Raw genomic sequence first — 27,109 nt, 5'->3', positions numbered from 1 at the left:
TGCCACAATATCAAGTTAGATTTTCTGTTTTATATATAAAAAAGACAGACATGACTATCAAAAACACAAAAATATCACTAAGGGGTGGGGAGACATAGCTGAAGACACCTGGGTCCCACCCTAAGAGACAGCAGCACCAGGGACCCATAGTCTTCTACTCTCTCCAACCCAAGGGAGCTAGGAATCTCGATTTGGTCCTCATTCCCAATGCCCTTCCCTTCCCATCCCCTTCCTTCAAGGGAATGAGAAGGGAATCGGGCCTTTAAGGAGAAGACATGGGGGAATTCCCCAATAAATAAGTATTGTTAGAGTTCCCACACCTGAAGCAGCAATCCATGTTCCTGCTCAGCTGGAATTTAGGAAGTCATCCTACTTTTTAAGATTTTACTTCTTTTTATGTGGAATTGTCTCCTTAGGATGAAGAGGGAGACCTTTATCTCTGGCTGGTCCCTAAGAAGCCCCAACTGCTTACCCTCAGTTGTCTCTAAAGAGGTAGGACTGTGATTGTCCAATTAGAGAGGAACAATATTCAGGTGTATTTGTCCCTGGCTGACTGAAAGGCAAAAGCAAATATCAAAACTGGAACTGGTTGTTGTCTTGAGAGGACGAAGCTTCTCATTTGTTCTTTCTCATATTTCAATGACAGAGGTAAAGCCAGGGCTCTCTCAGAGTAGCCCCAAGATGAGAGTTTAGCTGTTGGTTTTCAGAGCAGGTAATTCGGAAGTAGATAACTCCCCACCTTGCTCCTCTTCATCCATGGCTGTGTCTGGGGAGGCCCCACCTCCATCTTCCTCCATTGGCTCTAGCCCCAGTCCATCCAGCTCAGGGAAGAGGGAATCATCTGGATACTGGGGATCTGGGATGCTGCTGCCACAATCTACACAAGCCTAGAGAAGGAAGAAGACAGCGTCAGGATTTCCTCAAGCCTCTCTCACACAAGTCCCCTTCACTTCCCCTCCCTAGAAATGCTATCCCTTCTCTCTGAAACCCCACTTCCTCACCATTACATCTAGTGCTCGAGGTAGCTGGCCCTTCCGCACCCAGGCATGCACGGCCCCCAGTTCTCTCCGCTGCTCTTCTGAAAAACGAGGCTGTTGCTTTTGCATGGCACGGAGCCTCTCTCGGTCCTGTTGCAGTACTGAAGCCATATCCCTACAAGGATGGAAAAGAATGGGCAGAGTAAGGTTGTGAGAAGAGATTTAGAAGCCAGACCCCACCCCTCCCCATCTTCCAGATAGTTAGAAATATATGGGTCTGTCTCTTCCCCCATGACCTTACCAACTCTCTCTACCATAAAACTCCCAAGACCTCACCATCCCCTTTTTCCCTCTTCACATTTTATTCTTTCCCATCTTCTCCTCCTTCTAAGACTAACCTTCCCCCTACTTCTTTTGCTCTACTCAGGTTTCTTACCTGGAGGGCACTTGATAAGTCATCATGACCCTATGGTCAGCATTAGCCATGAGTAGCCAGATGGGATCCTGCAGAACATACTTAATGACCTGCTCCCCAGGTCCCGTCCCTGGGTCCACCCCAACCTGGGCACCTGTTGGCTCAGCCTCAGAGGAGTCTATACTCCCAAAGTACTTGCTGGTGTGACTGCTTTGGCTGCTACCTAAGGGAAAGGAGAAAAACAAGAGTCAGAAGTTAAATTTTTTTTTCCTAAAGAGGAAAGGAAAGGTGACTTTAGGGGAAGTAGAGGGATAAGGGTGGAAAGCCAGAATTGTTCATTTTCAAGGAAGATGATCCAATGATGTTCCCCGCTTCCAAGAGAGGTTCTAGTGTGAAGATGGGATTAACTCTCCCCTGCCCATTTTTAGATTTAAATACCAGAATTTAAGTACACAGAGGTCTATGACCCACGTGTGCTATAGTAGGTGATGAATGAAAACCCGACTGCCCCTGGGCAGTCCTAAACAAAGCTATAGCTGTAATTGGTCGATGTAAAGTGTAAGGTACAAGAAGTGATGAAAGGAAGGGTCTTTAAAAATGGCAAGAGCTTCCCGTGACCAGCTCTTTTCATCTTGGAACCTGACCTTGAAGGAGCTTTGGTTTAGGACCTTGGATTACTCTTAGCCTCCTGAAAAGCCCCTCCTCTTGGAGGGAGCCTCGTGGCTAGAACCCTTGATTTACCTCTGAGTCCCCCTTTGCTGGGGCCTGTGAAGCCCTGCCTGGTTCAGACTGGGCCAGAGTATTTATCTACTCTCTATTTTCTTACTTTCACTCTTTCTCCTTTTGTAAACAAACTACCATAAAAAGTCATTCTAATTTGAGATATATTAATTTCGGCAGCCACTGATATATTTAGTCCAACCCTTTTGTTTTTAACCCTTAGTCCAGGTACTTACGGGTGATACTGGCAGAGGTGCTCCCTCCATGAGAACCAGAACCAGAAGCCAAGGACCCTGATGCAGCAGATCCAGTGCCAGACCTGGAGTCCTCCTGGAGCAACAGCTCCAATAGATCACTGGAGCCTGACAGTGCATCCTGGTTAGAGGATTCATTCATCTCCACCTAGGCAGGAACCAGGATGGGGCCAGGAATCACACTCAAGGCTGGCAGTGGGTGTGGGTCAAGTTTTTCCCCAAAATGTCTTCATGGCCCTCCTCCTCTCCCTCAATACTTAAATGACCCCAAACTCAATAGCTGCTTCTCTAATTCAAGAAACAACTACTATGACACTGGGGATGCACAGAGAAAAGGCCCATGGTCTTGAGGAATTGACACTTTCCAGTATATTTCCTCCAGATTGTTAGGCTAAGCAGGAAAGATGAAGGGACAAGAAACAGAAATGGGAAGAGATAGGAAAGAGATGAGGGTGGCAGGGATAGGAAACCATAAGAGAAGTGTGTGTGTACTGACAGTGAAGGGAAGACAGACTGATGTGAGAGTAGAAGGGGAAAAACTGGAAGGGGATAGAAGCAATAGATAAATACAAAGACCCAAAGAGAAAGGAGATGGAAACACTAGAAAAGGATAGGGCAAAGAAGAAAGTCTCTGGGGGATTGAAGATGCTTACCAGTCCAGTCTCTGGTTGTGTAGCCTCTTCTCCTAGAGGGGGTGGCCTGGGATTGCTTCCAGGCTCCCCAACTGTTGCTCCCCCTTCCCCCCGGGTAGTCTCCTCAAGTTGTAACAGATTCAGTTGGAGTGGGGAACTGCATCGTGAGTTGAACAGGGGTGAATCTGGACATTGGGTGGGGCTAGGTGGCACAGGAGGTAAGGTTAGGGAAGGTGAACATGGTGCAGGGGTAAGAGGCCTGTCTGATAGAGACTGAGGTACCCCACAGGGGTAACTGGTAGTAGGAGAAGGAAACAAATAGTTGGGTAGGACCAAAGCCACCATAGGAGTTACTAAGGGGGAGGAAAAGGGTGAAGGAGATGGGGTAGGTGCTGAAGGTTGGGGACAACCTCTGGTTGAAAAAATGGGTAATGGGTAGGTTTGCACCACTGTTGGGAAAGTAGCAGAGGCCGGTGGGTTAGGTTGAGGAGGCCATGGAGTGGTAGGAGGTACTGGGGAAGGATGAGAGGTATAGCCAGGGGTCTCAATCAGAGAGAGCTGATGGTGCCTTGAACGTTTGGCTTTTGATTTGCCATGGTGTCGGCGGCCAGGAGGAATGGGACCATGGCAACAGCCTGTGAAGAGGCAAGAGAGAGTGAGATTAGTGGACTTGCTGCCTCTTTGATAAATACCTGTCACCCACCAGTATCATCACAATGACAATAACTTGCATTTATGTACCACTGCAAAGTTTACAAAGCACTTTCCTCACAACAGCCCTGTGAAGTTGGAAGCTAAGAGGCATTAAATATCCTTCCCTGGGTCACACAGCTAGAAAACACTTCAATTAATATGTGGATGCCGGTCTCCTAGATTGAAGCCACGTTCTTTACACTACAACTAGTGGCCATTAATCTGACAATCTAAAGCCATAAAAGCAAACTGGGATGCAACCCCAGGAAGGTCCAAAGAACCATCCCTTTCTAGTCTGGATGGTTGAGAGGAGTAACACTAGAGAAAAGGGGGGCTGAAATACAAGAAGGCTTCAGGAGAAGAATCACAGGAGGCGGGGAAGAGACAAGTGAATGGGGATTTATTAAGAAATAGTAAAGAGTAAAGAAGAGGAGGTCAGAAAAGGTTACAACTGAAGAGAGGAAAAAGAGCTGAAAGGGGGCAAAGGGAAAGGGAAAAATCAATAACTGAGTATGAGGTGTAAAGGAAAAATATGGAGCAGAGATGGATACAAAGATCAAAGTAACAGGCAAGGATCAGAGAGGGCCCAGCATGGATTGAGAGGAGGGCAGAATAGGCAACTGCCATTGGCCATCCTTACATCTGGCTTCTTCTCTGACTGGGAATAAAGTTCCCTTTCCTGTAGGATGGGAACTCAACCTCTTCAGTTCCTCTTTCTTCAAACCCCTTGGTAATGGGGAGGGATTAAAAGGGAGGTGGGTAAAATATCAATACCCATCAGTTCCATCTTCTCCCCATTCTGGGGGATGAAAGAGATTTATAATCCAATCTCTATGACCACAAAGGCCTTTCAGTAATCGTAATATCCATCGTCCATCTCTAAGAGAAGATTGTTCCAAAGCAAAAGGATGTGTATGTTGGAAGGGGAGGCATATATTCTTTAGCAGAGACAAGAAGGGGCATCATTTCCCCAGAGCTTTCTTTTGTATTCTCTGGGAGTTGAAGTCAAGTAGTGCTAAGGAGGTTTACTTATAACCCTCCTTCTAACTTGGGATCAGAACCCCTCCCAAGGAGGAAGAAGGTGAAACTCTCTAAACTGATGGGAAGAAAGTAAAAGCAAGGATTAACTAAGAGGTTCAAATATGGCAGAAAACTGGGGGAAATGCCAGTAGGGATCCCAAACAAGCCCCATTCCAATCAATTTATCCAGAATAGTATTAAAGATTGTTTATCAAACCAGATGAGTGAGGACAGAGAAAAAGAGGGGCAAATAATCCACTTTTTTTAGGGAACACACCTCCCTGTTTTTCCTCTATATTAATAGAGGATGTCTCTTGCTGCAGACTGGGACCCTTTCCCTCTAAGTGAGAATGCAAATGTGGGATTGCTCTCTTCAGACCACACATTCTCATAAACTGAGCCTCTAACCTTTCTCCTAAACCCATCTAACACCTCTCTTCTTATCATGAGCTCACCCTGTCTCTCTTTCCCATCACAATCTATGAAAATGAGGTTGTCAGACTTGATGTCTCCTAGAGCTGGAGGTCCCCTGCCACATTACTGTTTTAAACATTTCTTTCTGGGGTAAATTCAAGAGTTGGCTGTGGGGAGAGGTCTGAGGGTGAAACTACCTCGATCATTAGGAGGTGAAGGTCCAACGGAAGGGGTATCAAAGACCCGGAGTTTGCTGAGATCCCGAAATCGGGTGAGGAAGGCCTGCTCCTCTTTCTGTGTATGAAGTGACAGTACAGCTTTGGTCAATCCCACAGGGCGGTAGGCATCAGGGGTGGGGTCAGGAGTGGCCATCGTTGGACTGGGAGCTGGACCAGAGGTCAGGCCAGGCAACTCTTCCATCATGACAATATCTGTAACAGGGCAAAAAGAAGTAGAAGAGTTAGAACACAATTCATGCCTCACACATTCATTCGCCATATTTTGACTTTACCCTCACACTACTCATTTCTCAAATGTCCCAGTTTCCCCACTTCTGCCCCATCCTCTTTATTTCATAGGACCCTCTTTTCCAAGTCATTATCCTAACTCCTTTTTCACTTACAAGAATCCTCACCGTCCCTCCCCCAAACATTTCGGTACAGAGGTATTTCTATTGGTCATATGTGAGACAATGGACCTTGGGTTCAGCACTGGGTGAAAGGTTTCTTCCCCACGCAAAGTTCTCTAGGAAAGAAGGTTCTGGATCATTCTAGCAGTTTTTATCCTATTAAGTAGGTATCCTTATAGCATTACTTTTTCCATCTCACTACAGGAAAACCATTTTCTTTGGAGGTTATACTTTTTTTTTTCCAGAGTCATATTTGAGGATATTCTGGCATCATTATCCTGTTATTGCTCCCGAGTCCTACCCACTATTATTTCTCTGATCTTTGATTTTCCTGTCCTCTATCCCATTAATTTTAATGGACAATCAATTAATGAAAATATAGAACAGTAAACAAAATGGGCAAGGAGCAAAGATTGGGAGGAGGGAAAGACCACAGATATGAAGCCACAGCATACAGGGTTAAATTCTGGGGCTGAAAGGAAGAAGAAAGAGAGACTCTCTAAACTGATGGGAAGAAAGTAAGAGCAAGTATTAACCGAGAGGTTCAAAAAAGGCAGAAAGTTGTGGGAAAATGCCAGTTAGGACACCAAAAACTCCCCAATAAATTGATTCAGAATGGTATTAGAGATTGTTTCAAACCACATGGGAGGAGAAAAAACAGAGGGACAAACACTCTAAAACATTAAAACCTAGAACTCACCCAGCCAACCAGCTCCAGCCCACCCCTTTTCAATACCCCACACCCCCCATACCCGACTCCGGGGGCTTCTTGTCTCCTACATGGACGATAGTAGAGCTGAAGCTACACTGACTTGTGATGGATACCACACTCTCCGCCTTATTGGCAAGGGTGAGCGGGGTCAGTGGACCTCCCACCACTGGCTCCTTCTGGAGGGGGGACCCCTCCTGAGACAGCTCTTCTGCTGGATCTGTGCAGAGAGATAAGCACCAGTTAGAAGGTGCAGTAAGATGAAGTAGTGGGTATGGGCAAAGGAAAGGTATTACGGAAGAGGCAATAAGGGAACTAGGGAGCAGATCTCAAAATGGTAAAGTAGAGGAGACCACCAAAAGGGTTTGAGGTAGTGTGGGAAAACCATCTACATGAACATATGGGGAAGGAAAAAGAAGCAGACCACACCACATAGAAAGCAAATGGCATCAAGAGGCAGAAAGAGAAATTGGTAAGGAGCAAGGAGTGAAAGAAAGAAAAAAGATGGCCACAGATCATAGACAATGTGTTGCTAGAAAAAGGGGAAGAAAACGGAGACACAGCATGGAATTAGGAATTGGAGAGGAGTAGAGCAGGGTGTTAGGGAAGGATGAGAAAGGACAAGACAGAGAAACATTAAGAAGAGAGAAGGGCCCCCAAAGAAGAGTTCCATGTTGGAGAGGCTCGGGGAGGGAAGAGAATGGTTATGGATGTGGGGAAGGGTATAGCTGAGGTATATGGCTTCTTCACCTTTCTTGGCCACTCCAGAACCCTGGCCTGCCTTCTGTCTGTCATCATCAGAGGTGGAAGATGCTGTGTGAGAGGAGGAAGCACATTTTCTCTTCACTGTGTTGGGGACATTGCAACTCTCCAGGTACCTGAATGGATGGAGAGAGAAAATGAAGCAGGCTGGAGTTATGTGTGAGAAAGAACAGTAAGATTTATAACGAGAGGGTTAGAGATGAGGACAGGAAAAGGTTAGTTCTCTTCAAGAAATTAAAAACACTGAGAGATATAGTGTCCATACCGGATAATGCTGTCCAGGCAATTGATCTGCTGGTAGGAACAATTGGATGCTTCTTTTCTCTCTGAATCATCAGGGGCGGTACTGACCACAAGAGGCTGAACTGGATTCAGTCCAGGGGCTGGTTCCAAGGGTCTTCCTGGGAGGGTACTGGTGGTCTTAAGAGTATCTGGGACTGGGAACAAGAAAAGTAGAAAATTATGGTATTCTTCTTAGGCATTGTCCTTCTTTGGTTTTGGCCTGGTCTTCCTAAGCCTAGCCATTTTCTCACCTGAGGATGGGGGCCAGGTGGATTGGGAGCGAGAGTCAATGAAAAGCTGCTGACCCTGGTGCTTCACAAGATGCACATCTTTACAGATCTGCTGGAATGTCACCTGGAGGGAAATGGAATTATTTAGGGTACAAAAACAAATACAGTGAAGAAAGAAGAGAGTGACACAGAGACAGGCAGCCAGAAAGAGGTAGCTGTTGAGAAAAGAGAAAGAGCAGGGGTCAGAAAGAGGGAGTGACCAAATGAGAATGGTGATACCAATTAGTTTATTCATCATCATCATCATCATTAGGAAGGCACTTACAGGAACAGGGGGCCCAGGATGATCAGCATCTCCACCATTACTGTCACTGGATGAGCCAGGATTTAAGAAGGGACCTGGAGAGGTTGGAGGGCCTAATCCACACAGTCCTGTGGGACTCACACTATGAACTGGCTAAGGAGGAAAAAGAGAAGAAAGTAATAAGAAAGATTAAAATTTACAAAGCCAGGGGAACTGAGCAGCAAACAGTCCTCCCATCATACTTCCATCTATTTCCTCTTACCTGTAGCAGTAGCCGGTGGATCTGCTCTGATAGCTCCTGGATGTCTGGGTCCATACCTCTTGCGGGGATTGGGACAGGGGCTGGGGGAGTGAATACATCCTCATTTAGGGGAGCCCTGTGGAGGAGTAAACAGAGAATCTACTGGAGGAAACACAAGTTTGCAAAAAAATACAATAGCACAAATATAAAAATAAACATAAGAGAGTGGCACAGAAAAGTGGCACATATGAGGAGGGATTGAATTCTAGGCAAGGGGATTAGCCTGGGCATAGTGGCAGGAGATGAGAATGTCATGCTAGGGAATAGTAAGTAGGTTAGTCTAACCAGTATACAGAGTATGTAAAGGAAAGTAATGCCCAATTATCATGGTAAAGAAAACATATCCAGGATGTGAAGGGCTTTAGAAATGAAGGGCCTTGTTTGGTTCAAACTAAGGTGTTTGTACTTGACCCTCTAGGAAATGGACAGTCACAAACTTTTTAAGCCAGGGGGTGACAGTCAGTCCCTCAAACTGAGGAATATTCACCTGACAGGTATTTGGAAAATGGACTGAAAAGGGGGAAAATTGGAAGTAGGGAAACCAATTAGGAGGTTTAATCTAAGTGATAAGGGTCTGAATTAGGGTGGCTGTGGTTAAGTAGAGAGGAAATGATGCAAGAGATGCTACAGAAAAAGAATCAAGAACACTTAGCAAAATGATCATATGGGAAGGGAGAGGGAGTAAGAAAGAAAGAGGAGTTAGGGATTAGGGGCAATTTCTAAACCAAGAATGGTAGTACCCTCAACAGAAATATGGAAATTAGGAGGAAAAGTAGGTTAAAGGGAAAGATAATGAGTGCTGTTTTGGAGAGGTTGAATTGAAGATAGCTAAGTAGAGATCTGGGTAGAGATGTTTAACATACATGATAGTGAAGCAAGATTGAAGATCAGGAAAGAGAAGTGGGTTGGATATAAAGATTTGGAGTCATTTTACATAGAGATTAAAGATGAAATCAGGAGAGCTGCTAAAATCAATGAAACAACACAGAAGAGAGGAGGCCCAAGGATTGGTGTCTATGAAGCATCCAGGAATAGAAAGGTCAGATAACAGGAGTTATTCAGAATTGACAAATAGAGATGAGGTATGATATAAAAATACAACAATAAATTCAAGATTAGAGAGCATCAAAGAAAGTTGAATTGATTTCGAAGAGGAGAAAAAGAGTTTAGAACAAGAATAATAGTCTAAGGAAGTGATTAGGAATACTCACTAAAAGTTATAGTGAGGTTGGAGAATAAGCTTAGAAAGGTTGAAAGACAAGGAAAGGTGGAGAGACTGCAGAAATATAATGCTGGAGAAGCAATCTTGATTCCACTTCTCACCACTTGCTCCTCAAATTCTCTTAAGTCAGCCTAACTTCATGGTCCCTCTGTCTACTTGTCATTAGACTGCCCCACTCCAGTTCTCTTCCCTCCCTCTCCTCACTCCATCATCCCTTCATCATAATAAAATACTCACGTTCGAACTTTGTGTCTGCCCAAAACAAATGCCACTTTTCGGCTCCAGGGATGGACAAATCCAGCCCAACTGGTGTCCATGGTGACATATTCCCCATTTCTGGCACAGAATCGGATGGGGGAGTGGTCAAAAGGTTGACCTGATAGCTGCAAGACTGTAGGATGATAAAGAGGGGAAATGGGTTTATGGAAGTGACAAAGTAAGAAGAGTTAGGGGATGTAGTACTAAGGGAGAAGGCATGGCAGAAGCAGAGGCAGGCTGGGAGAGGAGCTACTGGAAGAAGAAAAGGAAGAAAAAGCACAGAGGTAGGCAGCAAAGAGCAAAGACTAACAGTCAGAGAATAAAGCCCAAAGGAGACAAGGGACAAAATAACAGTATCACGTGGGAGAGTGCTATCAGTGAGAAAGAAAAGGTCAGCCCCCTTCTAGGACTTACTCTTCTTGTGGATTGCCAACATAAGAGGTCGATCTTCAGGGTGCAAGAAAAGGAGCACTGGTGCACCTAGCAGGTCCTGGGGTAAGTATCCCAACAGTGGGGCAGCCCTGGAAGGTGAAGCATCATCAAAAGAGAAATTAGTCCCCAAGGCTTTATGCTTCCAATCCCTTGCCTTTCTATATTCCCAGGAGACCCCATTGTCTAGTCCTACTTAGCCGGGGGATCACTCTAATCCCATCTACAATATCTCCAAAGATCTCCACACTCTCCTCAGGCCTCACCTCTCATCTACATCTTGGAACAGACAGCTGGGTGTGTGCCTTGTTGTGAAGATCCTCTTGTCTGGAGGAATCCTGGGAGCTAGAAAAGGCAGAAGTGATATTCAAGTCTTCTCTGGCAATAAGTCTAATTCTAACTTCTCTTACTTTCTAGTCTCTGAAGACCTACATTATTTCCTAGCCTTTGCTTTCCTCCTAGAATCACATCTTATAATTTGAAAATAAAGGATTATCTAGTCCAATCCTCCAGACTGATTAGGAAAGTTTTATTATATCTCACTTTATAGATGAGACCACTAAGGCCCAAGAGGTTATCAGACTTTCCTACAGTCACAGATCTAATAAGCAATAGAAGGAAGATTAGAAAACCAGGCCTCTTGACTTTCTAGGGCAGCATTTCAATGACTCTTAAGGAAAAAAAAACAATGAATGGAAGTAAAATTTGCCATCTCTCAATATTAGAAACTTGATGCATTTTCTTTTGTTGCACAGAACTGAGTTTTCTTGGCCACATTTTATGCCACTGGTCTTTATTATTCATTTTTTTCCTTTATTTCCCAGGTCTCTTTGCCTCCTTCCCTCCCTGACTCACTTCCTTCAGTATTCCTTTCTACTCACCCTCATAGCCAGAGTGAATTCTTTCAGCAATAAGCAGACAACACGGCTGTGCTGGGGCTCCATCTGAGAGCTGGATCTTGGTCACATAGGGGGTTAGTCGAAATGGCCGGTATCTAGGACTTGATTCCCGATCTGGGCCACCTCTGGTTTTGGAAGAGATGGTGAAATCAGAAAAAATCATGGAAGGAATAAGGAGAATGAATAGATTCCTCCCTTTCTACTCTTTATCAACCCAACCACCGACATCATAGGCTCATGGCCCCTGAAACCAAGAGACAGATATGAAGAGAATGTCAAAAGTGACAATTGACAATTAAATAATAACATAAACTTCTTTATGTCCATCTTGTTCTGTTCTTTTTTTCAACTTACCGGATCCTGCAGAAGACTGATTTCTCTTGTGTGAAATCCATAGGGCCTGAACCTGGGGAGAGACAAGGAACTAGGGTCAACACACCATCGTACCTCTAAATCCAGACCCCTTCTCTATTGCAAGAGGAGGTTGAGTCTTCCCATCTTTCATTCCTGAGGTCCCTACCTCCCCAACTAGAAATCTCAGAGTCTATTCAATTCTCCATCCTGCTTTTTTTCTTTTTCTTTCCTTTTCTTCTTGCCCTGCTCTGCTATTTTATTTCACATCTTGCACCATCCCTACCTCCAAGATTTCCCCAGTTCTCACCAGCAGAGGCCCGAGAGCCCCACGTGGGCAGGCGAGAGGGGACAGTGGAGCCATAGAAAACACCCACATCCTGGGGGGCCAAGAGTTCTGAGAACCGAGCACCCCGGAAGACTTCTCTCTTACAGCGAAGAAGAACAGCTGCCTGATCCGAAATGTAGACAATCTGGCCAGTGAGAAAAGAGACAGCCACAGAGAAAGTATCCTGGAAAGAAAAAGGAACAAAAACAAAAAAGGCCATAGTCAGGAGCTGGCCAGCTTGTTCCTCAGTACAGTGTTGCCCAGGGAAGGGAAGGAAGAGGGATGTAGAGAATAGGGCTAACAAAAAAGGAAAAGAGAAAGTAGGAAGAAAAGCAGTTACATAACACCTTCTATGTGCTAGGCACTGGGCTAAACACATCACTAGTATCTCATTTGGTCCTCAAACCAACCCTGAGAGGTGGTATGATCCCCATTTTACACTTAAGAGACACACTATAGAGGAAGGGACTAAAATGTATGTGAAAGGGGAAGTCAAGACAAGTTAAGTAGAAAGGTAGAGGGAAGAAAAAATTAAAGTTAAGATGAGGGGAGGGGAGGGGAAAAAAGACTGAAAGAAAAAAAGGAGAAGAAAGGGGATGAGAAGGAAAATGACATATGAGTCAAGGGCTGACCTGATTTCGGAGGGTATACTCAGATGTGATGTGCTCTAACTCCTCCAGGGTATAGCTGGACATGTCCATGGAACAAGGCTGCCCTTCCTCTAAGTTCCATTGCTGATAGTAATCTTGATTGGCTGCAAAGAAAGTAGGGTTAAGATCAAGAGTATTATCTTCCCCTTGTAATAATAATAGTTAACATTTATATTTTTGTAGTTGCTCTTCATTGTTTTCAGTTGTGTCTGACTCTTCATGATTCTATTTGGGCTTTTCTTGGAATGATTTGCCATTTTACAGCCATTTTACAGGAAACTGAGGCAAACAGGATAAAGTGACTTGCCCAGGAACATACAGCTAGTAAGTGTCTGAGGCCAAATTTGAACTCATGTCTTCCTGACTCCAGAACAGGCACTCTATCCACTGTGCCAACTAGCTCCCCATAATGTGTGTGTGTGTGTGTATATATATATATATATATATATATATATATATATATATATATATATATATATATATATATAGGTTATTTTGTACCAGGCACTATTCTCTTGAATTCTGCTGGCCTCTTCTATTCCACACCTAGCCTCACTATTTGTTTTGTTATTTATTTTTAATTATATTTATTTATATATACTGGATTTTATATATTTAATTATATTAATTTAATTGTATTTGTTTTTATTTTTAATTTATTTTTTTTAAATCCTTAACCTTCTATCTTGGTATCAATTCTAAGACAGAAGAGCAGCAATCAAGAAACACACAGAGAAGAAGTACCTGAGCCCAGATTTGAATGCAGGTCCTCCCAATTCCAGGTATGGTGCTCTATCCACTGTGCTACGTACCTGCCTCCTAGCCTAGCTATTCATTCCCTTTGTCCCTTGCATCTACCTCCTTCCTTCTACTTCTAGGCCCCTCTTGAGCCCATTCTCCTCTTCCTTTTATGTAGCCTATTCCTTTCCAAGGCCTTAGACATTTTGCCAATGCAATTGCTTCTCTACAGTCTAGCATTAATACCCCCCAAGTTGTTGCTCACCCTGGACTTGTTTAACACAGGCAAGTGCATATTGCAGGGTAGCCAAAGTTCCTGATCGGCCTTTCCCTCTTCGTTCTGGTGGAAGTCTACGTTTCAGCTCTCGAAGGGCAGTCATTAGCTCCTTCTGTGTTCGTGCCCGGGCTGACTGCTCACTGCTGCAGAGGCAAGGGGGAAAAGTAGTCGAGGAGAATAAGAGATATCAACTCCTAGGTATTCATTACCCAGCTGCCTCCAGGAGTAAATATAAAGCTCTTCCTCCTGGCAACTGTTCTCCAGGCCCAGGAATATTCAACCCATCTCCACCATTACCTGCAGCCACTGGTGGATGGATTGTCCTGCTCTGAACTGGCACTCAAGAGGCTATAGGCAATGGAGCTGCTTGGAGGGGATGGACTCTGAGAGTTGGTGCTGGAAAAAAAATAAAGATACAGAAATAAGAGTTCAGTCACTCATCATCACATGGTACAGAATAGGTAGCATCCTGGTGTCTCAAGAACATACCAGCAAAGGCCAACTTCTGCCCTCTCCCAAGGAATCTGATCCCATTTTCCTAAGCTTCTCTGATTTTTTCAAGTCCATGGACCCCCAAGCCACCTCCATATCCATTATTCACATCTCTCCTTCCTAAGTTCCATCACCCCATTCTCCTTCCTCTTACCTCTTGCTGCTCTCTGTGGTTTCCAGAAGGGCAGAGTCTTTCCCATGGCCAGAAGAAGAGCTGTGAGAACTATGCTGAGAAGTACCCTGGGACTCCGGTCCATTGGACTCATTGCCACTTGAACCATTGCTGTTTGCATCTGTATCATCCGCTAGGCCAGGACCAGGGCAGGGTCTGTGTTCGGGGGGTCCAGGGGATTGGGATCCCCCTGAATCAAACTGTTCACCAGGCCCAGAGCCTGGGCCCCCTGCCCCATTGCCTCCCTCAATGGTGCCATTCATGGTGGTACCATGGGGAGGACAGAGGGACAAAATCAGTGAAGGGAGAGAGGCCACCACAAGGGAATACAACAAGGCCCCTGGGACAGGAGTTTTCTTGGCTGGGGAGAGGGAAGGGAAGAAGCGGCAAAAGGTGAAGTCAATGAGGACTGTGGGGAGGGATCACTGCTGGAACCTGGAGGATGGAGAAAGAAGGGGAAAAGGAGAGAAAGAAGGCTTCTCACCCTCTAGTACTTGGCTTTTCTGGTACTACATCTACTCTGGCTGTTGAACACTCTTCCCACTACTATCACATAGATCCAGGTGAACTGGGGAGCTGCCTGCAGGCCACTTGGGATCTATTCCTCTCAGTGAACCTAGGGCCCAAGTTCTTAGTCTCTCCTCTTTGACTCTACTTCCTTTACTGATATAGCAACTGACCCTGCTCTGGCCTCCAAGGAAGGTTCTTCCCTAAATATATACATATTCATCACAGGTAAAGGCTTTAGGGCTGGAAGAAATAAAGTGCTAATTCAGTACTCTCATTTTATGGATAAGGAAGTAGAGGAGAAGAGTTAAAACAGTGTGCCCAAGATCATATCACTAGTAAACTGAGCTGATATCTGAACCCAGGTCTTCTGACTCTAAATCCAGTACTAGATAAAACTATTATATACTAACTAGTGACTTAATAAAGATGATACTATCTATAATTTTTGTTTTTTAAAAGATATTTTATTTTCCCAATTACATGTAATAACAATTTTCACTATATAATTATTTTATAAACCTTAAAGTACTATTCAAATGTAACATTTGAATAGTACTCTCTTGAATCCGCTCTTGAATTCCAGTAATGCTTGAGAAACTTTTTTTTCCAAAACAGATTGAGACTGAAGGGAGACAGAGTAGGGAAGCCAAAAGTTGGTGGATTCAAGGAGTTAGAGAGGAGTCTGCATGCACAGTGCAAAGTGGCTCTGGAGTTGGAGGAGCTGGGTTGAGATTCATCTCTGTGTGACCTTTTAACTGAACAACATTTCTCTTACTTCTTCATTCTCTGCATCTGCTGACACTGACACTGGAGAAGTATTTTCTCCTCCAGGTCTTCCTGACACTGCTCTCCCCTGGTTCCCCTCTGACCACTCTCCAGATTACTATCAAAGATCACCCATATCCTTCAACAACCTGTCTTCCTCTTTTTTGGAGATCTCATTTGTTCCCACAGGTATCATCTCTTTGCAGATGATTCTCAGATTCATATATCCTGTCTCTTTCTCCAGTCATTTGCTGCTTTTTGGATATCCTGAACTAAATGTCTTGCAGGCATCTCAAACTTCTTAACATATTTAAACCTGGATGTCTCTCTCTAAATCTTTCCTTCTTTTCAATCTTGATCTTGGTGCCAAGGGCAATTACCAAGGTTCACAACCCTCATAATCACTCTCAACTGCTTGATCACATTCACTTACACACACACACATATGCACACGCATGCACACGCAACATCCAATCTGTTGCTAAATATTTTTCTTCACTATATCTTGGATATATGTTCCCTTTTCTCCATTCATCCAACAGTCACACTCATCCTAGCTCATCTGAACTACTCCTGTTATCTCATGTCTCTCCCCACTCCAGGTCTGACCATGTCACCCCATGCCCTTCTACCTCCCTATTACCTCCTGAAACAAATATATATTTCTCCATTCAACATTTAAAATTCTTTGAAAGCTAGCCTTCCTACCTTTCTAGTCTTCTTTACTCCTCTCTAGGATCCAGCTACCTTGGCTTACTTATTGTTTCTTGCAAGGGAAATCTCCTGACCCAATGCACTAGCTGTCCTTCATGTCTAGAATACTCTTGTTCACCTCCTTCTCAGTTTCCCTGACCTCCTCCAAGGCTCAGCTCAAATCTTCCCTCTGGAAGGAGGCCTCTCCTTCCTACTCATATTACCTTTGATCTACTTAGTATATCTCTTATATCGACTCAGTCACTTACAGGCTGTCTCTCACATTAGATTGTGAGTTCCTGAAGCACAAGGATTGTTTTTGCTTTTCTTTGTATCCCTGGCAGACAGCAGGCACTTAAATATTTCACTAACTTACAGCAAGTCAATTAACCTCCCTGAGCCTCAGTTTCCTTGTTTGTCAAATGAGGGAGTTGAACTAGATGATCACTGAGGTCCCTACCAGCTCTAGATCCGGGATCCTATGATCCTTTTGCATAAGTTTCCTGAGCCAGCAAACCTGGCACAGCTGAGTGAGTTGAATGTGAGCATCTCTCCTCGATTCTCATTAAGGTATTAAGCCAATCACAAAGTCATCTGTGGAGAAGAATCCACCTTTATTTGAAAGGAGAGTGAACCTGGGAAAATAGCTCCTATATTTAGGACCTGGGCTAATTTTATCTTGGGAGAGGGAAGGAGATTGGGGGTGGGGCTGGAAGAAGGTCAGCCTCTACTGCACATGCGTAAACCACACCAGCCACATACTTCAGCCAAAGGCCTATTGTAGCTGGGGCAACCTACGTCAGTGGCTGAGCTCAGCGGTTGCTGGAGGAACCCAGAGGCCCTGAGGAAGGAATTGAAGAGGGAAGGGAGGAGGAAGAACAGGGTGATCACTTTTACCTCTTTCCTTCCATTTTGTGGGCTATGGGAAAATCACACCTCAACCCATGTGCCTCTGATACCAAGCATGTTAAGGGGTAGAAATATAAATGAGAGTGTGATCCAAATGCAGTCTTGGATAAGACCCCAGTGCATTCCTAACCAACAGTAAGGACTTTGTACACAACCCTTATCTCCCACATCCCTAAACCACTTCCTATTTCAAGTGGGGAGTAAGAGCTAGGATAGATGGTATTGCCTGAATTTCTAAAAAGGAGAAATAACGGGGGTTAAGGGGAAGGAGAGAAGAAGGGATATGATCGATATTGGAGTCCCAAGAAACTCAACCAAGCCCTTATCCCCTCCTCAACAAGACTCTCAATCCCAAACACCCATGTGTTAGTGGCTCTTTTCTTTTCCCTTATCTCCTAGAAATCCAGCTCCTATATCCTTAGGTTCTATGTATTTCCCCCCTTCCTTTTCTCCATCTTTTCAAAAACCAAGACACTAAATTTCACTAACTCCAAGGTGAAGAGAAATATAGCAAATATCCATTTGTTTGTCTAGCCTTCCTCTCTGCCCATCCCACCCCCCTTTCCCATTTTAATCATGATTCTCTCTCAACCCCAATTATTTTGGAAACCAGAGGCAGGAGAAGGAAGAAAGCTGCAGCCAACAGCAAGAACTAGGTCTGGGAACGGGATGTTCTAGCCCTTAGCCTGGGCTGACATCACACCCGGCACTGGGCCAGGGATGGGGGAGAAACTGCCAAAGGGAGTTCCTGGTGTGGTAACAAAGACAGGGTGCAGAAGGGAAGAATCCAGTGGAGAAACACTACTTCTGAGGGTCCTAAAAAAAGTTGGGACTCTGATAAGAAGAGCAGTTGTGAGCCTGGGATATGGGGTTTCCTCCAGGGTAACAAGGGTCATCAAGAAGATGGCCCTTGAAGAAGAAGGGGATGGGGGAGGGATAGAGGAGAGAAAATCAAGAAGTCAGTTGGGGATAGAGACAATTCCTGAAGAAAAGGAGTTGTAACTGGATGCTGGAAGGTAATGAATATCATGGCTTTAAGAGGAATATCTGGGGAATCATCAGGGTCAGAGGGGGTAATATAGTACTGGAGGAAGGGATGCTGAGGGCTAGGTACAGATCCGTCAAGCATGAGTTCTATTGGAAAAAAGGAGGCTGGAAGAAAGCTTGCCAGGAATTGGGGAAGGGGATATTTGGTGTTCGGAGAAGAGATAGAAAAAAACAGGACTTACTTGAAAGGTAGAAACCCTGGATTCGAAGAGGTTCCTGGCAGAAGCCTGGGAACAGAGGCCCCAAGGGAAGATGCAAGGGTGCTTCTGGGTGAGTCTAGTACCCCTACCTGCCCAGTCCTTTTCCCTGCCGCTGGGGGAAGAACTTCTCTAAAAGCAGGAAGGCGGGTTGCATAATGACAGGCATTGGCCATCATTGGCTTCTTGCCTGCTGATGCATAAGCCCTACCTCTGATTGGTTGAGGATTCCGGCAAGGTGCCTGGTTGGCCAGGCACCCCCACTGAGGTCAGGGCTGTTACACACACGGCTGCACGTGGACCTGGGTGCTGGCACTTGGGCGGAAGGGCCCAGAAGCATTAGGCAGCCAATGGGTTCATTGAGATAATGTATAGTTTTATACAGCAAGGCAGAGAGGAATGTCATGTGTATGTATTTGTGTGTGCAAATGTCAGTGCCTTTGTAAGATTAGCTATAAGCCTAGATCCCGGAAAAAGGTAGAAGGGAAGGGGACTAGATATTCAGAGTTGGAAAGGTTACTGAATTGAGGGGAATCTCTTGTTATGCTAATGAGGCTGTCCTTTTCCAGAGATTTTAATTACCACTTCCAGCCCCTCAGACACCTGGGGCAGTGAACTGGAGAGGCCTGGAGGAGAGATAACCCTAGCTAAGACCCCTGAGTCACACCCACTCAGGTATTCAGCTGTGGGCAGAGAAGATACAATGTAGGAGGCATCTCTGATCAATCAAGAGTAGAAAAGGGCAGCTAGAACCAATCAAGGTGTGACGTACTGTGTGTGTGGGGAAAGGTGAATGGTGAGGGTACCTAAAACCAATCAGAATATAGTGGTAAAAAACTTGTCCTCCACCCCCACTATCAAAGGAAAGTGCCTCAATGGCCAATCAGGGAAAAGGTCTTTCCAGCCACCCACTCAATGACTTCGGTTCTCCAGCTCTTCAGGACACCACATCAAGGTTAAGCAGCCAGAGAGGTTAAGAGCAGGCAGGGAAATAAGCCAGAAGGGGCTCTGGAGCAGAGAGAGTGAATGAAGACTGAAAAGTGTTCCGGAAGTGAAAAGCACTCATTGCATCTTTTCGGATTTTTAAAAAGGTACTGATTGGTTTTACTGATTTGTTTTTTTCTCTTCTACTTTTTAGAAATATTCTTTGCTATATGGAATAGCTTTTTGGGAGGGAGGGAAAGGAATACAAAATACATTGAAAACAAAAAGAGATCAATAAAATTTAATTTTTTTAAAATGAAGGGGGAAACCAGGGGAAATACACATCAGGGTCCCTGAAGTTACAAAAGCAGAGACTAAGGACTCAAAGAAAAAAAGTGATCAGAAGTCTGGATGTTAGAAATAGAAAACATGTTTGTTTGTTTTTAAGTATGTCTGAGTACTAGGAATAAATTCAAGATTTGGAAGATTGTGAGATATTGGAGGTGGAGAGACAGGGAGAAACTTAGAAGTACAAGTGCTATGAAATCTGCTTTTCAGGACTAAAAGGCTTCACCCCACCTACTTCCCTAGAAACATAGCCATAATGTGAAGGCCCCAGAGCTGCTGACATAATCAGGCATGGGATGCATTGCTCCCTCCCTGTCACATGTGCCCAGCTTTCCTTAGCAATGGTTTGCTTTTTATAAAGGGAGGCAGGGGAATACAAGAGTCTTTAGGGCTCTTAGAAAAAACTGGGGGCTCAGTAGTTATGAAATAACTGTATGAATCAGAAGCGAACAAAGAGAACTCAGAATCCTGGAAGTTTGATCTCTTCTTAAAGAAATTCCTAATACTCCAATAGCACTCCCCCTTACTGCTCCTCTTGACCAACTCCTCTTTTCTTCCGGGACCCAGGTATTTCTATCCCAATCCAAATGTCTCCTCAGCAATTTGGGTTTTAGGAGTCCTTACTACCTTTCAGACTCTGGATTTCTACTCCCCCTCCCCTATAAAAGCCCCCTCAGTGGCCCAACCATTTGGTCCTTATTATCAAATGAGCTCATATTTGTAAAGTCCTTAGCATAGTACCTGGAATATATTCCTTCTCCTTCTCTTCCTCCCTCCTTACCCTCCTCCACACTTCCTCCCTCTTGCCCAGTTTGCTGCTGTTCAGTCTCATTGTTCCCACAGTAACGGAGCCTTGCTGCCGTCAATGGAAGAAAAAGGGGCGGGTAACCAGAGTGACGTCAAAGCAAAGGAAGGAGGCAGGTTGCAGGCGGGGCAAAGTGGTTTGGAGAATGTGGGACAGGGAGCCTGGAAGCCTGCAGAAGCAGTGGTTTGGAAGGCAGCCAGTAGGAGGGCGGTGGCCAGAGCAGTGAGCACATCTTGTTCTTTTGGCAGTCGGCCTAGGACATGCAACCGTCCTGTCCCTGCCCTGCTCACTCTTCATTCCCTCCCTACCCCTACCCGAGCCCATTCCTGTCCCAAAGCCAGGCATTCCTGGAGAGAAAGAATTGGAGGAAATGAGTGGCCAGCTAAAGGACCTAGGTGGCAATTGTTTCCCCCCCTCAGTGTACCATACTAGTTTCAGACCTTCAAATTCTATCATCACTGTCTCTAAATTGTATCCCAAATTTCCTCAAGTGGTCATAAAATGCCAGGGTGTGGAAAGCTGGACACCTGGTTCCTATGAAGCTAACAAACATGTTTGCTTCCTCATCTTCCAAATGCAGACGACATACCCACCCACCTGCCCGCCACTTGGTTACAGTGGCAACCAAAGGTTATGGGACATAGGTATAAAGATAAGAAAACGAAAGCAAAGGGCATACAAAGCAATTAGAAAGTCCTGGAAAAAAGATCATAGGATCATGGAATATTCTAGCTAAAAAAGAAGGTAGGAACTGATTCTAATTAAGTACCCGGAAGAAGACAAGTAGTGGGGCACTAAGCTAAGTTAAAGGGAGTTAGAAAGGTTTGCAGAAAAGCCAAAAGCTTGTAGGAAAGATTTAGGACCCTAGGGTCTTAGATACTATGTTGATCTAAATCCCTCACTTCTATTCCTTTATCATAAATAGCAACAATGTGAATTTCTACAGGTACAAGGCCAAAAAGGAATATCCTACTCTGCTTTTGGTCCTGCTTCATATTTAATACTGTTTGACAAAACCTCTCAGCTCTAGTACCCATAAGAGATATCCCTTACTTCTCAAATCTGTCTCTCTGGTATAAACCTGGAACTTGTTGTCATTTGCCTAATTTTTGGCTTAGTTCCTAAAACCTAAGTGTCCAGTTTTTCCCTCCACTTTTCCCATCCTGGAAACAGTACAGTATGATACTGTTCTTCCATCCTTCTCAAGAATCTGGCCCTAAAGTATTTGGTTTTCACTTATCAGGCCTAAAGGACCCAAGAAATTATTTGCTCCCTTCTACCAAGCTTCACTCTATTCCAAAGCTGGGCTGTTCAGTCTCTTCTCATATTATTACCTTTTTCCCCTAGATACCAACATTTCACTTTACAAATTCTCCATAACAAAGGATTTGGGGCAAAAAGTTATTTAATATGAAAGAGTATTTCCCCTGGGTTCTCTATTCATGTATCTCTATTTTCTCTACTTGGTCCAAAAGTTCCTGAGTTCCTATTTACCTCCAAACCCAAGATTGATACCTTCTCAAGAACCCAATTTTATTCAAGTTCCTTCATGCTTGGATAGTAGAACTCATCAATACTGGATCCACAATTAATCACACATCTCATGAATAGACCTCCAATTGTCTGGAATCTGATAATACCTCCTGTAGCACCTACAAAAAAAAGGGTTGCTGTGTGATAATACCCAGCATTTATATAGTGGCCTGAAAAGTTTGCAAAATTTTACAAATATCTCATTTTACTAAATTTACATTTGTAATCCTTAAAGGTTACATAAGTCAGCTATTACCATTATCACAAATTCTAGTATGCTAAAGGAATCTAGAATCTGAAGGAATCTGACTGCCAAAATAGTTCAAGCCACTTCCATTCCTCCAAACTCCACTTTGATCAATCTTTTGTCTAGTTCACAAGCCACTCGAAGTCATTCACATCTACCTCTCTCAACAGACAAGTACTTAACTCATTGCTCCAAACAACAAAAATGCACCTCAATCACCAAACCCCATATAATAACGATAATTATTATTATTGTGGGGGAGAGGAGGAAAGATCGTGTAGGGACTTATGTTGCTAGTAATCCTATCCTCAAAATTCACCTACTCTTTGAAGTTCCTCCGAACCTGGCAATCCTGTTTCCGATCTTTAATTTTCCTTCTCATACACCACTCACATCTAGCCCTGTATTATAATTAATTACCTGCTTTCCTAATCCAAGTGGCCTGCAAACTTCATGATGGTAGGGGCCGCAGCTTTGCTCTATGGCTCCTTCTACCTGGCCCCTGCCAGGGCAATGCCCAGCATTATCCCTCGAACTAACTGTCATAACCCTCATTCCGTGTGAAAGCTCATGCCAAGTATCTTATCAGCACCGACCCCCCACCCCCTCCTTCCCAAATGTTATGACATCTCTGGTGAATTGGAGTCACTCACTGGAAGGAACTTGCAAATCCCGACCCTGGGACCACAGTCACAGATCATTCAACTACTTTGTGCCTCAATTTCGTTGCGCCGCCACCCTCGCCATCCCTCCCGGAGGTCCCTCCGCCGCCGCCCCCCCCCCCCTCCCCCGGTGGCTAGGACGAAAGCCGCGGGGGATGTAACGAAGGACGCGCTCCCTGTAAGTGTAACCTGCGGAACCTCTACGCACATGCTGGGTTTCACTCACCGCTCCCCAGCCTTTAGTCGGGTCCCGGGGCTCCAAGGTTCAGCTAAAGCACCCCTAGCACTCCTTCCCCACAAGGTTCCAGATCCGTTCCTCTTAGGAGAGCCCCAAACCGAACCGGCGCGGGATAGCACCCCTCCTCGGCCCAGACAACTCTCCCTAGACGCAGCTCATTGGCCTGGGCGCGCCTACCCATGCCCCAATCCGCGTGCGGCTGCTCCGCCTAGGTCCCGTCCACGCACCACCCCAATTGGGTCTCGTTAAGCACCGCTGTCTCCTTATTGGTCCTGAAACCGGTGAGAGGCGAAGGTTCCACGTGCTCTCGGGCCCCACCTCTTCGCGTTGATTGCTAGTTTCCCGACCAGAAACTGCGCAGTTGTTTTTTTTTCTCAATGGCCATTGGCAAATGGAAGTTCCCTCGGGCTGGCCTCGTCCCTTACCGCGTGAGAAGATCCCTCCCGTAGAGCATTCCCATTGGCCATCTTTCGGAGGAGCTGGAGGCGACACGTGCAGAGCTCCTCACGCGGACACTTGTTTACCAGTACTGGTCTGAATTTTTCCGTGACGTCATCGGCACCAACTGCCACCGAAATGAGCGCCGGAGCGGCCTCAAGGGGAAGGGACAGGAGTAGAGGGATGGAGGAGCATAAAGTGTTTACATGAAAGGTGGCTTAATTGGAAGGGTGTAGTGGGGGGAGCGATGCGGGGGATGGGCTGCGAAGACAGGCGGGGGGCGTAGAAGCTTCTCTATCCTCTAGGTTCCATCATGAGACCCGGCTCGGGCTGCGGCTGAAGTGGGAACCAGAGATCCCCCTGACAGGATTGGGTCGGATGGGAAGTAGGAAGGCATGAAGTGCTTTGCATGCAGATGGTGGAGTGCTAATGCATGTCACTATCAGTCAGTCTATCGGTGAACAAGCATTTATTAAGTGCTAGGCACTGTGCCAAGTGCTGGGTGTACGAAGAAAGCTAATACCCTCCCTATCGGTACACCACAGTTCCAGCTCACGGCAAATAACTATATGCAAATAAGATGTGTACAGGATAATTTAGGGATAATCTCAGAACCCGAGATTGAGAGGATGTATAGTGGGGGAGATGACACTATTGCAGTCTCACAGTTTTGAGATTAAGCGCTTTTTAGACCTTAAAGCCCATCTATTATTGAGATGATGTGTCACTCCCTGAGACTGGAGAGGCTGACAATCATCACAGCATAGAGCTATGTGAATGAAGTAGTGAAATATGACATTGAAGTACATGGGATGTGGGGGATATTGGGGGGTAAATGAGAGCTGTGTGATAATTAGGAAAGTTTGATGACTTGGAAAGTTGACTCCAATTCAAGTAACAATTTTAAAAAAATCAATCTCCTATAATTGATTTGAGCGGATTCCCTCCATCAATGAGGTTACTTATACCTAATAGGTACAGAGACTTAATTGCAACATAAAATATTAAAGAATAGCTCAACAGCCATGAGACAAGTGTGACAGTGCTAAGGAGTCACATAGCCAATATTCGTCAGAAGCTGGTCTTAAACCCTGTCTTTCCTGACTCTTCCCTGCTACTTCTGCATAGTGATAATTAAGATGAAGTAAGGCGTGATAACCTGGGTTTGAGAGGGAGGTGGTGGAATTCAGAGTAAGCAACCTGGAAAGAGCAGAAGCTCTGTGATAATGACCAAAGGGTCAATGAACTAAAATTAGGAGATTGGAGTGTTGAAGTCACTTTATTCTCCCTAATCCCCACATAATATTTAGTGATTCATCTCCTTGCCTCAGGTCTTTCCCCTTTCCAGTTCATCCTATACATAGCTGACAAAATGGCATACACAGGTCTAACCATATCATTATCATTCCTCTGGTCAAAAAGCTTCAATGACTCCCTGTTGCCTCTAATATATACAAATTCTTCTGTTTGGCATTTAAAAACCCTTTGAAATCTGGCTCTAGACTACTGTTCCAAATTTACGAAGTTACTTCCTTTCACAGGTTCTGGCAAATTGACCTACTTACAGTTCTTCACTCACAATACTCCAGTTCCTACCTCAGTGACTTCAAATACCCTTTTCTCCATCCCTAGATTCACTCTCATCTCTGCCTCTTTAAGGTATATGGGGGAAGGGGCTGGACAATGAGGACTGAGTTCTTAAGAACATGTTCTGCCTAAGGTCCTCCAGATTATGTGGAATTATTCTGACTGCTTCTTGTCCATTTGCTGTATGATGAAAAGGAGCCTGCTAATATGAAGCTGAGTCATACTTGGTGTTTCTACAAAAGGCACTAACTAGCCAAACTGATATTTTTTCTTTCCCTGTTGATGAGCAAGGAAGATGCTTGGGATTCTTAGCTTCATGACAGTTCTAGGTGCTGGAGGTTGCTAACTTTAAGCTTTTCTTGGAGCTACCAAGAAACCAGAAGTGCATCTGGCTTATTTTTGTTTCCTCCTAAGTGAAGAAGTATTGGGGATGGCTACATCCTTTTGGGGCCAGCTAAATGGTACAGTGGATAGATTGCTGAGTCTGGAGTCAGAAAGACTTATCTTCTTGAATTCAAATCTGGTCCCAGACATTAGCTTGTGACCCTCGAAAATCACTTCATTTACCTCAAATTTCCTCATCTGCAAAATGACCTGGAAAAGGAAATGGCAAACCACTCTAGTATCTTTGTTGGGGAACCCCAAAATAGGGACACAAAAAATTCTGACACAACTGAACAACCTTTTTTTTTTTTTTAAATAAAAACCCTTACCTTCTGTCTTGGAGTCAGCTGTGTATTGGCTCCAAGGCAGAAGAGTGGTAAGGGCTAGGCAATGGGGGTTAAGTGATTTGCCTAGGGTCACACAGCTGGGAAGTGTCTGAGGCCAGATTTTGACCTAGGATCTCCTATCTCTAGGCCTGATTCTCAATCCACTGAGCCACCCAGCTGCCCCCTCAACCTTTTAAGCAAGCCATCAGAGGTTTAGATACTGGAGTCCATATTAGATTTTGCCAGCAGCTGAATCAAATGGAATGCTAATACTGCCCTGAGACTAGTACCTGTCTAATTAACCTCAGAAGTATATCAGTACTTCCTTCTACATCAAAGGAGTGATTGGACCAGCTACAATGACAAATTTAGAAATATATGTACAAATACTTGCTTGATTGGTTTATGATAATGTGGCAAGGAATTAATGGAATAGAATATGAAGGGTATACAGGTACAGCTGGGGAGCTTTGTGATGATGAAGCAAGACTTAAAATATAAAAATGATTGGATTTTGGCCAGCAATGGATGTACCTAACAAATGTTAGTATATTGCCTAAATTCTTGTACAGCTGATGGAAAGAGTTTAAAACTAATATAAAAGAGAAGGGAAGTGGTGCCTCTTTAATATATTTAAAGAAGGTCCAGAATTGTAATCACAAGGTATAAATAAGGTGTTTTAATTGTAAAAGATTTTCTTTTACCCTGGTTCCTTTAGGAGATAATAAGGCCTCTCTAAGTCAAGAAGGAAACAATTCTGCATCTATCAAAAAACAGAGAACTACATTTCAGACAAACAGGGATATAGAGAGACAGTCATCCAAGCTTCAAGGAGCAATTTGACAATGCAGAGTCAAGCTGAGGACAGAAACTCTACTGAGAATTGTAAAAGTTAAAATTAAATCTCAATAATAAAAATATTATATTTTAAGGGATTTATTAATGATCATTAGAAATCAAGGAATAAAGAAGATACAAAATAAAGACCATATGCCCATGTCTGATCAGTCAGTTCAAATGCCTACCTTACCACCACCAAGCTTGGGACAGGAAGTAAAGAGGCAGGACCCTCCACATCCCCACCTAATATCCCTTGACTACAGGAAGTATGTAATGACAGGAAGTCAGTGGGCTCCCAGGAAATAGAATTCTTTTTCAGGATAACAGATTTTCAATTATACATTCCCTCTGAGATCCGTGGAAGCCTAGTCTCTCCAATGGATCTTGTAAACAGAACCAACTTTGAAATTACAATAATTTGGGGATAAAGGGAAAAGAGAACCGAACCAATGATTGCTAGGTACATTGACAAGAAGCCAGTTGGGGGCAGTCCCCTTTG

At 44.4% G+C, this 27,109-nt stretch overlaps 1 protein-coding gene and 1 long non-coding RNA gene across 5 annotated transcripts; one reads left to right on the top strand and one right to left on the bottom strand.

Annotated features, from left to right (window-relative positions):
- Nucleotides 1-10: 10 nt before the first annotated feature.
- Nucleotides 11-23,182, bottom strand: PER1 (period circadian regulator 1). 4 transcript variants are annotated; one of them, XM_056817548.1, is made up of 24 exons: nt 23,024-23,182; nt 21,850-22,007; nt 14,140-14,592; nt 13,791-13,889; nt 13,482-13,636; nt 12,461-12,582; nt 11,811-12,012; nt 11,504-11,555; nt 11,132-11,274; nt 10,517-10,595; nt 10,236-10,342; nt 9,801-9,954; nt 8,303-8,417; nt 8,062-8,193; nt 7,758-7,860; nt 7,490-7,661; nt 7,213-7,340; nt 6,506-6,682; nt 5,323-5,556; nt 3,020-3,633; nt 2,349-2,514; nt 1,414-1,615; nt 1,002-1,152; nt 11-887 (listed from the first exon to the last, which is right to left on the bottom strand). In XM_056817548.1, the coding sequence occupies exons 3-24, from the start codon at nt 14,418-14,420 to the stop codon at nt 690-692; spliced, it is 3,786 nt and encodes a 1,261-aa protein (XP_056673526.1). In that variant the 5' UTR covers nt 14,421-14,592; nt 21,850-22,007; nt 23,024-23,182; the 3' UTR covers nt 11-689. The 4 variants fall into 4 exon arrangements, with proteins under 4 accessions (XP_056673526.1, XP_007483197.1, XP_007483199.1 ...); XM_007483135.3 differs by having other exon boundaries at nt 21,871-22,007; nt 23,024-23,159; XM_007483137.3 differs by lacking the exon at nt 21,850-22,007 and having other exon boundaries at nt 23,024-23,161.
- A 368-nt stretch (nt 23,183-23,550) lies between these two features.
- Nucleotides 23,551-26,701, top strand: LOC130457287 (uncharacterized). The gene is made up of 2 exons (XR_008916476.1): nt 23,551-23,686; nt 26,489-26,701. It is a non-coding gene; the product is annotated as an uncharacterized LOC130457287 (long non-coding RNA).
- Nucleotides 26,702-27,109: the final 408 nt, after the last annotated feature.

This window comes from Monodelphis domestica, chromosome 2, assembly GCF_027887165.1.
Source record: "Monodelphis domestica isolate mMonDom1 chromosome 2, mMonDom1.pri, whole genome shotgun sequence".
NCBI lineage: Eukaryota > Metazoa > Chordata > Mammalia > Didelphimorphia > Didelphidae > Monodelphis > Monodelphis domestica.
This window is presented reverse-complemented; position numbering and strand designations above follow the sequence as displayed.